This window comes from Coturnix japonica, chromosome 8 (assembly GCF_001577835.2).
Source record: "Coturnix japonica isolate 7356 chromosome 8, Coturnix japonica 2.1, whole genome shotgun sequence".
NCBI lineage: Eukaryota > Metazoa > Chordata > Aves > Galliformes > Phasianidae > Coturnix > Coturnix japonica.
The window spans coordinates 9,242,733-9,256,368 of NC_029523.1; the positions used below are offsets into that span (position 1 = coordinate 9,242,733).

The 13,636-nt window shown below is 38.6% G+C and overlaps 1 protein-coding gene across 10 annotated transcripts in view; it reads right to left on the reverse strand.

Moving 5' to 3' along the window:
• The window catches only part of HMCN1 (hemicentin 1), a 185,413-nt gene that overhangs the window by 95,052 nt on the left and 76,725 nt on the right, over positions 1 to 13,636 (reverse strand). For all 10 annotated transcript variants that reach the window (XM_015869879.2, XM_015869881.2, XM_015869884.2 and 7 more), the window contains exons 21-30: positions 11,935 to 12,094; positions 11,298 to 11,463; positions 8,836 to 8,963; positions 6,811 to 7,083; positions 5,833 to 5,928; positions 5,268 to 5,462; positions 4,133 to 4,263; positions 3,310 to 3,457; positions 2,713 to 2,839; positions 1,452 to 1,606 (exon numbers count right to left, since the gene is read on the reverse strand). In XM_015869879.2, the coding sequence (XP_015725365.1) occupies positions 1,452 to 1,606; positions 2,713 to 2,839; positions 3,310 to 3,457; positions 4,133 to 4,263; positions 5,268 to 5,462; positions 5,833 to 5,928; positions 6,811 to 7,083; positions 8,836 to 8,963; positions 11,298 to 11,463; positions 11,935 to 12,094 (1,579 nt within the window). The remainder of the gene's footprint in view (positions 1 to 1,451; positions 1,607 to 2,712; positions 2,840 to 3,309; positions 3,458 to 4,132; positions 4,264 to 5,267; positions 5,463 to 5,832; positions 5,929 to 6,810; positions 7,084 to 8,835; positions 8,964 to 11,297; positions 11,464 to 11,934; positions 12,095 to 13,636) is intronic.

Below are 13,636 nucleotides of genomic sequence, written 5' to 3' on the forward strand. Positions count from 1 at the left end.
GTACTGTGGAGGGAGATAAGGTTCCTGTAGTACACATAAAGAGTGTGTTGGGAAAAACAGTTTGGGTCCTTCCAGCATCTGGAAAGGGCAAACCTCTCCGGGGTACTGTCTTTGCCCAGGGACCTGGGTGCACGTGGTGGATGATGGACAAAAATGGGAATGTCCAATGTGCACCACAAGGGAATTTGATGTTGGGGGAGTGCAGCCAATGATTTCTTGTAGATATATAGGTAGAGTCTCAGAAATATTTGACGAATGTCCAATTAGGTACAGGACTTAAGATAGAGTAGATTAATGTTAAGGAAACACTTTTTTCTATATACCTTAATTAGGCATTCTGTAAGCAAGTTTTCCATCTGGACTCTATATCGTGCACCGGCCATGCATGTGTAGAGCACACATGGAAAGAAGTATAAGTCAAAAGGAAATCTGCTGTGGCGGCTGGAGTAGGATGAGTGCACCTTGATGTGGGGGACGCCCTACTAGCACGGCCTTTCTCCTCCACCGCTGACATGTTTTCCTTTTTCTGACAGTTTTGCCATTTTTCTCAAAATTAATAAATAATAGTGGGTTAGGTTATAGAGTTTTGTTCTCAACTTAGAAATTTGTATGGAATAAATATAAATTGTTGAGAAAATAAGGTTGCTGATTACTCACAACTATACGTATGAGTGTGTATGTATGTATAAGCATAATGTAATGATGTAGAATAAGGGGTGGAATGTCATGGTTTAATAATTTTGTAATTTTGCTATCAGTATTCCACATCATAACATCATACAAAGCATGAATAATTTTACTGAATCTGCAACTTACAGAAGAAGACTACATCTCCCAGAGAACAACACGAGCAGAGAGATAGGTCACGGGACCTGGACACTATATTAACTATGTCGCAGGATAGACTGATGTCTTTTGAGTTCTGGCTTTCAGGGGAGTATGTGGGAGCCTTCACCGTTTCGCCTAGATTCACAGTAGGCCTCTCGGTTTTGGGACTCATTCTCTCTCCTATTTTGCTTGATTCGTTAGCTCAGTTTTCAATTTTATTGTATTATCTTGTATTTCGATATAGTATTTTTAGTAAATAAGTGTGCCTCCTTAGATCATTGCCGCTGTTTTCTTTTCCTAATTAACTTTTTTCCTTTAGGCCTAGGGCCCCTGCGGGGCCCACAGCCCCCTGTCACGGCCGCAGGTGGATTTTTGTTTAAACCGTGACAATCAATGACCACTACAGCAACTTGAGAGAGATGAAATAGTACTCTGCCTGAAGACCTTCTGGAATCTCTTTATCAGTGACTATTTATATCTGACTCTTTTCAAACCTTCTTTTGTATTTCTGCATTAAATTTAACTTATTCCTAAGTAATTTATATTTGACTGAGCATCTCCCTTTAAAAATCCTGTGTGCAAAACTGAAGGATTTTCTTGGATCAAGCATTGTATAAACTCACCATGGATGATCAGCTTGACCTCCTTAATTTGTTTGCCAGCATCATTAGTGGCACTGCACTGGTAATGACCTTTGTCAACCCTTCGAGCAGACTTTATATGCAGAACTTGACCTTTCTCCACAAGGTCAACATTGGGATCACCCAAGAACAGGGGCCTGAAATAGAGATTATTTCACTATACAGAACTATGACCCCACCCTTTTGGCATTAATTTAAACTGACAATTACAAAAAGGATTCCTTTAATGGCAGCAATTGCATTGAAGAGTATCATTTAACACCAGAGAAACAGCATCCATCCAAAGAATCACGATACAACAAGGAATTGTTATAACTGTGTTGACTCCTGGTTCTCAGAAGAAACCAAACACAAAGGTACTTTATGCAGGCCATCCAGAATGCCAGCAGCAGCGCCTGAGTCCTACTCCTGATCTCAGTTCCCTTTTCTAATTACTAGGTCATGATAATCCTTTGCTGATAACAAAAAAATCTGTATATACTACATGGAAGTATAAATATATCAACTTCTTGTCATACCAGAACATCTGTGAGTTCAATATGGAGACTAGCTAAACTATTAAATACCAATGCTGTTTAAAACTATTTACAGCTAATATTTAAACTGCCAAGTATTATATTTTTGCATGCTTTCCAGGAAGATAAGATGAAGAATTGAAACATGGAGGCTAGAACTGTTCTTAAACCTTTAGGGTATGTAGGTAGATAGATAGATGGATAGATAGTGAGAGTATATGTATATATATATATAGAGAGAGAGAGAGAGAGAGAGAATATATATAATATATATAGAATATAGATCGATAGATATACACTCTAAATATATATACATATATATATATATAGAACTGTTCAATACACCAGTTAGAAAAGAAGGTTAACACTAATTAAAAAATCATGCCAACAGAACAGCCATATTACAACAAAAACTGTATTTCAAGATAGACTAAAGCTCAAAGAAAGGGTTGTGCCTGTCTTGGCTCATACATTTCCTAGCTTCAAATACTGTAAACATGCCCTGCAGGCACCTGTGTCAGAAATGGGATAGTTTACAAAAACAAGCAGGATGCTGAGTTTTGAATAAAGGACTTGCCATGTTATGCTACCGCTAATTTTATCCAATGACAATAATCTAACATTATGTAGTTAAAAGCAGAGCTTGCTGCTACTGTGCATCTTTTTCCTCTATGTTCTAAGAGAAAAATAACCTAGATATAGGCCAAAAAAAAAACCTGTATACTTACTTGCTGTCTTTGAACCAATGAATGCTAGGGAAAGGAAAACCTTTGGCTCTGCATTCCAGACTCACTTCCTGGTTGAGGATGACTGCAATTTCACTGGGGGTATCAGCGCCTATTATACTTGGAGGAACTTCAAAAAAAGACATGTAACAGGAAGAACTGGTATTTAAACAGGGAAGATAAACTTGGAGACTGGAAGAAATGCTGCAGTGGATAATGCTGTTCCCTTGAAACAACTTAAGTTTTCACTGCAAGACTACTGCTCATTCACAACATCACTTCTACTGTAACAAGCAGTCCCATATTCATGTTGCTAAACTGCATAACTCTTTTATATCTCAGTGCGCTGTACCCTTAAAATACAAAATAAAGTAGCAAAGACCAAAATCCAGAATGAGAAACAGCATTCTGTCTGTGTTACTATGAGAATGGCAAATTTTAAGCATTCATAATGCATCATAAAAAGTGCTTCAGTAGACAATATTTAAGGTGAGATGAGAGGAAGAACCCATTTATAGTAAGTTGAAACTTATTGGTTTCTTAAATTTCAACTATTTTTTTCATTTAACAAACATGCAAACAAACAAAAACAGAACTAACCTAGTATATGTAGGTTAAAGAGCTTCTCAGAGCTTCCTGCTATATTTATGGCTTTGCATGAGTATTGCCCAGCATCATGAACAGTAGCTTTAAGGAGCTTCAGTATCTTTCCATTGTGCAAAATCTGGAGAGTATTGCTTTCCACAACCTTAAAAGAACCCACGACATGAGCCTTACGTAATCCAAGTTACATCAGACAGATATCACAGATGGATCTTTATAAGAACATGGTAGTTTCTGTTTAAAAATTATCCATTTTCCTTTTCAGTTACAGCATATCTCAACCGCAATCTATCCAATATGACTTTTAGCACAACATACAAGAGATGGTGAAAATAATAAAGAAACTCTTTGTTCATCAATAGCAGTTAGACATAAATGTGCATAAAGAGATCTCTCCTAATATAAACTATCGCTTATCAGCTACAAGAATAAGCACAGGACCCACGGGTAACCCTTAGAAATTCAAATCACTTCTAAGAATTCCCATGTCTCCATCTACAAAATGAAGAAAATACCAATACCCTTTGCAAGCATTCTGGCATTCACAGAACTGTAAGACTTCCAAGGCTAATTCCTAGGTAGATCCCAAAAAAGTCTGCTTTTGATTTATTGAACAGTCAAATTAATAGATTAGTCATATTTCATATTTATCTGGATGTCTCTGTGGGTGTTCTTAGTACAGTTTAAATGTACTTAAGGTATATACATATATTTACTTTCAATGAAATCTCATATCAAGCACTCAAAAGAAAAAATTAACACAAAATATTCTGTAACTGAAAATGGCTACAGTTACACCAATTAAATTAATTGTGCATACCTGGATATCTCCTTTATACCAGGAGATGACTGGGAATGGATTTCCAAATACTTCACAGAAGAGACTTACAGGCTGATTAACAACTATAGATGTATTTGTCACCTTTTCTTGATCTCTAATTTCAGGAGGAACTACAAGAAAGTTCAAAGCCATATGTGTATTCAGTCTTCTAACTCTGTGATTTCCCACCTTCATCCTTTCCCCAAGTCAAAGACCTCTATCATCTACATTTTTCAGGCATTTTTCATTTCATTCATCCCGAAAGTTTCCATTTCCCCTTTGACTCTGGACCACTCTCCCGATGTTCTTCTCTTATCAAAGAACAAGACTCTTCTCTTGCTCTACAGCAGAATTTCAAGGAGTCTGCTGGAACACAATCTCCACCACCATTTAAAGAGACTACTCTGTAAAATGCCATGTTATTTGCTTAGAATATTAAAGGAGGTAAATTGCAGAGAATAATCCTTCCTCTTCACTGCTCTCATCATCCCCAAGAATACCTGCCTGTCACTTGTAAACATGTAAGATTAAAGAGTAAGGTCCTATGTGATGGATTAGAAAAACCCAAACCCCATCGGTGAGCCTTGCTGGCACATGATGGAGTTCCTGCATTTCTAAGTGTAAACACATGAACCTGCTCGGGCATCAAAACCGTGAGTAGTGAACAGGAGTAAAAGTACTGTCTAAGAAGTAAAACGTGCCATATGAAAACATATCTCACAGTCATCCATAGATTTCCTATTTTGCAATTAGGATTAGGGAAGAGTGTCTTTTATTCTATGGTCATTCTGACAAACAACTTTTCTCATACTTACCATATGAAATGTAAAACTATCTCAAAACTTTAACATCTCACTATGAGTCTTCACCTGTTACTTGTGTTAAAGTTATCAACAATGACTAGAGCTCTCTACTAATGAGACTAACCTAGCTCTTTAAGTTACACAAAGACTGTTTATAAAATTATGTTAACAGAAATAATAAAAAATACATGAAGAGTAACAGTATCATAGAAACTCAGCTTAGTTTTCATGATTCAGCTGCCCATGGGAAGATTTGGGACATGCAATCTCCAACAATGAAACAGAATAATCTCTTTCCAAATATGCCCCCAGTAGTTGTGCTTATTATTTACCATGAACTCTCAGGTTATATTTTATTTCTCTTCTTCCAGCTTCATTGGTTGCTACACAGATATAGTCTCCATTATCAGCAGGTGTAACAGAAGCTATGATCAGCAGCATTTCATTCTCCAGAATTGAAATTCCTGGTTCTCTGCCTGTCAGTTCTCTTCCATTATGTAGCCATTTGATGACAGGCTTTGGAATACCTAACAAGATAATGCAAAACTTCAAGCATCAGTTCACACAGCTCAGAATAAGAAGGATTTGAATAACTGCCATTGCTTGCTGGCAAGCACAATCCACTGGGAGTTCATGAGCCTTCAAATTTACAGTTACGAGTAAGGATCACAGCTAAAAAACTCAGTTCTAAACATTTAAATATCCCTGTTGGCTAGTAACGACTTTTAAAGTACCTCATCAATTTATTTAAACTGCAATTAGATTGAATTTTCCATACAAAGTATATATGGAAAACACTGCATATTTTACATTTTTACAATAACAAGGATTATCAATTATCAGTGGTCAACAGAAAAGTATACTTTTGTCACTGAAAGAGGTAATACTGATACATACCTTTTACTGGACATGGGAATGCAATGTGTTGATTTGGCACTCTTTCTTGAAAGGGATTATTGTATGGAGGATCAAGATCACCTATAGTAGGTGGCTCTGAAAGAAAATTAGACTGCTCAAAATTTTTTTTTATGCTTGCTTCCAAATGTAAGAATGCAGTCTGGCAATTCATAATTTTTGAATCTCTCTTATTCATACACTACCACTCTACAATGATGAAGTGTACCTCACAAGCAGGCTTGACTTCGAGAGGAATATTTAGGAAGCAATCAATACAAATAAAACTTTTGACTTAAATTGGAAAAAAAAAATGCTATATGTCTTCTGAAGGGAGAGACAATGTTATTGCAAATTCTAAAAAATGAGATAAACTTAAAAAAATTTTTTTTTTCTTCGTACCATATATTAGTACGAAGATTCGTACACACTTCCTACTTAAGTCAGTCATGCTGCATTGCCAAATGTCAGCTGATCATGTGAGGAGTTATAGTATATGTTTAAACTGACACATGAATCACTGCTGCCCCATCACCATTTTAATAGCATACTGACTGATGAAGCTTATGAAAAATTCCAGTTCCTTTTGAAGCTGTGCCACCAAGTTCTGATGTTCAGAAACAGTCTATGAAAATGTGAGATGCGAATGAACACACAGTGAAAATATTTGAAGAGAAGATTTCCCATAATGGTATCTGGTTTTAATTACATACTTCAAAAGCAAATGAAAAATATCATGAAGATTTAAAAGAAAAAATAAACAATTTGAATTTCTTATTTCTGCTAACTCTCCACAGAATGTTTGCATACTCCCAAGTTTTCTAAATTAACATCAGACCATAACATCTAGAACAGACTTGGATTTTACATGCTGTAACTGTCAATGGCAAGGCACATCACCCTCCAAAATATAAACCTGACTGTGTTGCCATAAAACTAAACATAGAGGAGAAGGCAAGGTTACAGTCCTAGCAGCAATACCTTGAACTTGAATTGTTATCTCAGAGGTGTCACTGCCTGCTGCATTACTGGCGATGCACCTGTAGATCCCGGCACTGGAAAGCTGGATGTTGCTGATGCTCAGAGCTCCACCCAGGCTGTGAGTGGGCTGCCCACTCTCTATTGGCACAGCATTGCTGCCTCTAAACCAGGTGATTGTTGGCGGAGGGCTCCCCTGGGCACTGCAGGGTATGTCAACTCTGTGGCCAGCCTGGACTTTCATAATTTGAGGACCACGTTGTATCTTAGGAGGAACTAAGCAAGATGACATGTTAAGTCAACAGTAATGCGAAGGAAGTGATGTACAAGATCATTTCTGAAGGCAGTTATTCTCTCTGTCATTTTAGAAAACATCCTTCTTTATTGGGTGAAACAGAACTCTCTCACATGCAGAACTGCACATTATTTACAGGTAGGATGTACAATAGCTTATCACTAAAGGCATCTGGAGAAGCTACATTTCAAATTCTATTGCACTACTTCCATATGAGTATTATTATTACACCCTGAAGATCTGAAATGTTAAGCATGCTGGCTTTTCATAACAAAAAGAATCAAAAGCTTTTACTAAAAATTTAATTACATTTCCCTTTTGACATTTTAATTTCCTTCCCCTAATTCCTAACTTTTGTATGCTTCCAAATACAAGTTCAGACAAAAAGATAAAATACTACTGGAAAAGATCTTTCTGATCCCAAAAAAATAATACAAATCTGACTGAACTCTTCTGCCACAATGTTTTTCTAAGGATCACTTTCAGTAAAGTCTAAAAACAAATGTCTGAAGCAGTAACAAGTGCCGTTTCTTCTGTTAATGTACAATCACAGACAAATAAAGATGCACAGTGATATCAGACCTCTCTCTACAGAAAACCGTTACAGTCATTATAACTGCATTCATGAAATTGAAGCGTTTAGAGCTGCCAGGGGCAGGAGTTCCATGCTGGCACATTTATGGCATGTGAGGCACTTTCAAACTCTGCATGAGACACAGCAGAACTACATACACGACATGCAATGACCAGCACCGTCTGGGCTGTGCCAGGTCACAGCTCCTGCTCCCACTCTCCTCTGTGCATCAGCACCAGCAACAGGGATGCATGCCACAAGCTGTGCTTCTATCTGATACAGATGAGGAGAAACAAAAGTGAGAGCGTGGAGCTAAAGATAGATGACATTACATAAGTTGTAAGGAGACTGTGGTTGGAGCCCCATCACAACAAGAGTAGGAGGGAGGCAAGGGGGTGAGAATTCGATGATTTGTGGTAAGAAGGAGAGGGAAGGGAAGGGGGCATCTCTCAGCAAGAGAAACTAGACACCTTCTCTGAGGGGGAGGAAGGTGGATACATTTCTATGTGAATTCTAGTTCACATAGAAAAGTAAGATGGCTCAGGCTGAGAGAACGGGGATGTTCAGCCTGGAAAGCAGAAGGCTCCAGGAAGACCTGGTAGAGGCCTGTGATATCTAGAGGGGTCTGAGGGAAAGCTGGATTCTTATCAGGGATTGTAGTGACAGGGAACCATTAAGGCTGGTGGGAACTCAGCATCTACAAGCCTCAGACAACTTTGCGATTTTCAGACATTGTTTTCAAACCTAATACTGAGGACTCTGTTGCACAGAGAACATCCAAGAGTATTAGAACAAGAGTTTTTAACTCTTAAAATTCTTCTGGCTGGCCTTAGAGTCAAACATGCTATACAGCTGTAATTCTTCCATGAGCCTAAGTGACATGAAAGGAACGTGTACATATATAGGAACAAACATATATATTCAGGTAATGTGTACACCTAATGTGTACATCTATACAGTATTTCTTTTCCATATAATCAATAAAAACAATTTGCATATGGAGATAATAAGAGCAGAAAGAGTATGGGTCAGTAGCATTTAACATATGAAAGAAAAAATGTAACTATACATTAAAATTATATTTAACGTATATAACATCTTTAGGATACTAAATTCAATGTTGAAACTTGCTGATGATTTTATTTAAGTTAAAACTTACCATGTACACTTAGTTTCACTGACTGAGTCACATTCCCAGCAATATTGGTGGCTACACAGAAATACATTCCACTGTCTGAAACTTGTGTCTCACTGATCTTCATTGACCCTGAGGGTAGGAAAGTATGTCTGCAAAATTAAGAAGCAGATACGCTGTATAAACATCTACAGAATGGTGAATGATCCTTACTTACACGACTGATCACTACCAGCTAAATTACCAGCATTCTACATGGCACACTGAGCTGCGCCATATTACTAAACTATGACTTATTCATTTTTTCCAACTCTCTACTGAGCCACATGAAGAATATAGAGCAAGTATCTAAATAAGACGCAAATTGTAACATCTGGTTCTACCTACTTACAGGAGATACAGCAACCTGCCTCATTTCTAGAAATGGAAAAAACATCTGGTAGAGGTTCCCATCATGGTAGAGCCTCCCATCACAGATTTATGCTCATCCCAGGTCAGCAGAGTCAGAAAGTTTGCATTAAACAGATTGTGATTCTACTTCAGCATGGCCAAAATACTTCATGATGGTTCAGGATGAAGGGGAGGAGAGATGTGAAGAGCATTCCGATTCAAAACCACCAGCTCTGGAGCTTATAGAACTGTCATTATTTCTGACTACATAATCACAGAATCACAGAATTATCAAGATTGGAAAAGACCTAGAAGAACATCCAGTCCAACCATCACCAATACTTCCCAGCTAAATCAGATCCCTCAACACAACATCCAAACGTTTCTTGATATTATTAATTAATGATGTAACACTGAATTTCACTCTAGCTCTGGTCTAAGGATTGCAAGACACAAGAGTACAAGGATACAGACTTGGCCAGCTAAGCCAAACTCTTCTTCTGTAGCAGTTCAAAAGGAAAAAGAAAATAGGAGGAAAGAGAAAAAAAGCAGCTAGAAGTTGACAAGAAGCAAACAGCACTCAAAGTTATATACAGAATAAAGGCAAAGTTGGTGGGAATTGGTGGTATCACTCATCTTCCTTTCTCTGGCACTGCTGAATCTGGAGAATATGACAGGCTGAAGGGATGAGTGGAAGAAAGTGAAGTGCATTTCATTCAGGCCACTGATATTCATCTAATATCATGATGCCCCTATCTATCCAATGCTTGTTTTTTTAAATAACCCCAAAAGATACGATTGATGGGATAACTCATCTCCCATTACTTTGCCCATTTATTACAAATGCTTTCTGAGAGAAGTTTCTTCATATCTGCTTTCAAAAGCTCTAACTTTTGCTGACATCTGTAAACAATTTTATAGAATGAGCTGAGTTGATCACTGCTACTCTGGAGAGCTCAGACAGCTCCACAGTGAGCCTAATTTATCTATGTCTCTTGAGGTAAAATGAGGACAAGTAATGGAGCAAGAATGCAGATTCATTAATGCATGCAATAAGTTCACAGGGCAAAACAGAAAATTTTACAACAGAGTACTAATTCCAAATTAACTCTCCATACATCTGTTCCACACAGATTACTCAGCTGGCACCTACCAGCTGTTAAGCTGTTCAAGAATCAGTGGGAGAGGAGGATCTGAGGCCAAAGTTTGGCCACAAAAGTGACAGGTCCTTTTTCAGGTCTGTACAACTGCTTAATATTTCACTTTGATCATGAAGACACACTAGACAATGGGTACAGCAGCTGCTACAGCATGCACCTGGCAGCATCATCCTTTCCTGGTTTACAAATGCAGCTGCAGCCTTTGCCTCTTTTGAGGTAGCTGGGAGACAAGGAAGCACTAGCACACCCTGTGACAGTGCCCAGCACTGCAACTGAGCACATACAGACAACTGCCCTTTCTCTTCTTTCCCATCACACTAAAACAGTATGAAAGAACCCTAACTTTGCAGCCCACCTCCACAGTCTCCCCGACTGTCAATTCTGTTTTTACAAACATTTAACTATGCTGTCACATTTTCAAGAGTATCAGAACAGTTTTGCATCCAAAGCATAGCAAACACTGAGCCCATGTAAGCATTCACAAACACTTATTATCATCTCAAATCTGCTGCGTTTCCAGACTTCCGATGAAGAACAGGCAGTGCTTTCCTAAGAATAGTATGAAGTACTAAGTAAAACAGATTTATAAAGATTTTAAATTAGACACAATTTACATGGATCTCTGGGCACAGCTACAGTACACATACAAGGGATCCTCTTATCCTGACCTCCTGAGCTTGCACATTTCAGAGAAAATACTGAAGTTCTGGCACGGTGTACAAACACACACCACAGTACAACAGTGTGCAGACTTTGCTTCCTTCAGAGAAGGATCCACATTCAGTCTGGAAAGTTTTTTAAACCTGTGGTCCTCTTGAAGGACAACTTCATATCTTCCAACTGATCAATAGGTAATCAAAAAACCAAAATCTTAAAATCTGAGGCACAATTTCATTTTTCTTTTGTTTTCATCAAACAATTGCAATTTGTTGTTACCTTAGAGAGAATGGAGATATGAGCTGTGTCTCTTTAGCCCAGGTAATTATGGGAGGTGGCAAGCTCTTTACTTCACACGGGAGAGTTATATCTTCTCCTGTAATTACTGAGATCTCTATAGGTCCATGCCCTTGCTGGTCTCCAGGCCTGGATACTCTAGGTTTCACTATAACATGGAACACATTAAGAAGCTGCAGTGAATATGTATACGTGTACAAATGTAATAACTATAGTTCAGATCAACCTTTTTTTTTTTGTGTGTGTGTGTGTGTGTGTGTGAAGTATATAAAATTACAGTCCTGTTTTTAAAGACATGTCTGCAATAGATTTGCTGCCATAAATCACTGTAATGCCAACATTCTACACCTAGTTAGCTCACACATTGATTGATGCCTCCTTACAACACTACAAATACCAACAAGCCTGCACTATCTGCCTAAAAAGCGGGACAGCAATTAATATACGCAGTTCATGCATATGTTGACATCTGTACCGTATAGGCAGTTTGCAACCAGTAGCCGAAATATATATTATATATTATACTATAGCACCAATAACTGAAAGTCATAAAACCCTTGCTAAGCACACAAATCATCTCAACATCAAAATGATACTATATATTTTAGCTCATATATACCATATACGGTCAGCTGGACTTTCCTTGTAGCGTAACCAGCAGCATTTGTTGCAGTACACACATATTCCCCAGTCTCTTCACCCTCTGGCGAAACTACATAGAGACTCCCATCAGAACCTGCAGAAAATTTCCCATTGCTGGGAAGAATTATTTCTCCTTTCTGTAGAAAGAAAGAGAAAAAGTCCACAGTTCTTGGATCTCCAAAAATACAGCAAAATGCAAATAACTAACTCAATAACAGCTGAATTTTGTGGAATGAAAACATTTAAACTCTTAAAGGAATATTAAAGTTATTAGTGTCTGGTTTTTGCTATCAGTATTCCACATAATAACATCATGTAAAGCATGGATACTTTTATCGAATGTGCAGTTCACAGAAGACGACGACATATCCCAAAGAACATCACGGTCAGGGATAAGTCACAAGACCAGGACGCTATATAATCTCATTCCCAGGCTGGAGTTTTTTCTCTCTCGGACTTCTCGGAGAGTGGGAAGCGTTCCAGCCGTGTCGCCTAGAGTTCACAGTAGGCCTCTCGGTTTTCAGAGACTCTGTCTCTCTGTTTCGTTCAATTTATTAGCCTCAATTATATTATATTGTGTTATCTTGTATTCTGATATCATATTTAGTAAAATAAGTTTTTCCTCCTTAGATTGCCACTGTTTTTATCCCATTTCCCTTTTCACCCTGCTTTCTGGGCCCCGGGGGCCCTACGGGGTGGCTCCCCCCTGTCACGGGCATAGGTAACTCTAGGTAACCCGTGTTTCCTAACATCCAACCTAAACTTACCTTGGCGCAACTTGAGGCCATTTCCCCTCATCCTGTCACTTATCACCAGTGAGAAGAGACCTGTCCCACTCTTACTGTAAGCACCTTTCAGACACTGGAAGAGACCAACAAGGTCTCCCCCTCAGCCTCCTTTTCCCCAGACTAAGCAGCCCCAGCTCCCTCAGCCTCTCCTCATAGGGCTGATTTTCCAAGCCCTTCACAAGCCTTGTTGCCCTTCTTTGGACCTGCTCCAGTACTTCCATGTCCTTTCTGTACTGAGGTGCCCAAACCTGAACACAGTACTCGAGGTGAGGCCTCACCAATGCTGAGTACAGGGGCAGGATGACTTCCCTAGTGCTGCTCACCACACCATTCCTGATACAAGCCAGGATGCCATTGGCCCTCTTGGCCACCTGGGCACACTGCTGGCTCATATTCAGCTGATTGTCCATCAACACACCAAGGTCCCTTTCCACCAGGCAGCTTTCCAGCCACACATTCTTTCAAAGGAAGATGTTCATAAGGTCTCAGTCAATTACATCAGCACAACTTCTGACACAACAGTGCCTTCACAGCAATGTCATGCAAGCTGCAGCACATCTTGAATAACTATTATTACCAGAAATTATGCTAAAAAAAAACAAACCTCAACTAACCATCTCAGCCTGATTTTCAGATGGTCTCAAAAAAGTTGAGGTCCTCCTCAGTGGACCTACTGTCAATGACACGACTGAAAAGTGACAGACAGCTAACCCCCCAATTCCATTATTAGAGACACATACCTCTATGAAAAAAAAAAAAAAAAGTCATTTTAAAGCAATCCTAAACAAAAATTAACTTTCAGGCTGTGGTAGGTTGTCTAATCCAAAATTACCAACTCTTAACAGGAATACTAAGAATTTCCGAAGTACTGAAAATGATAAAGTCACAACA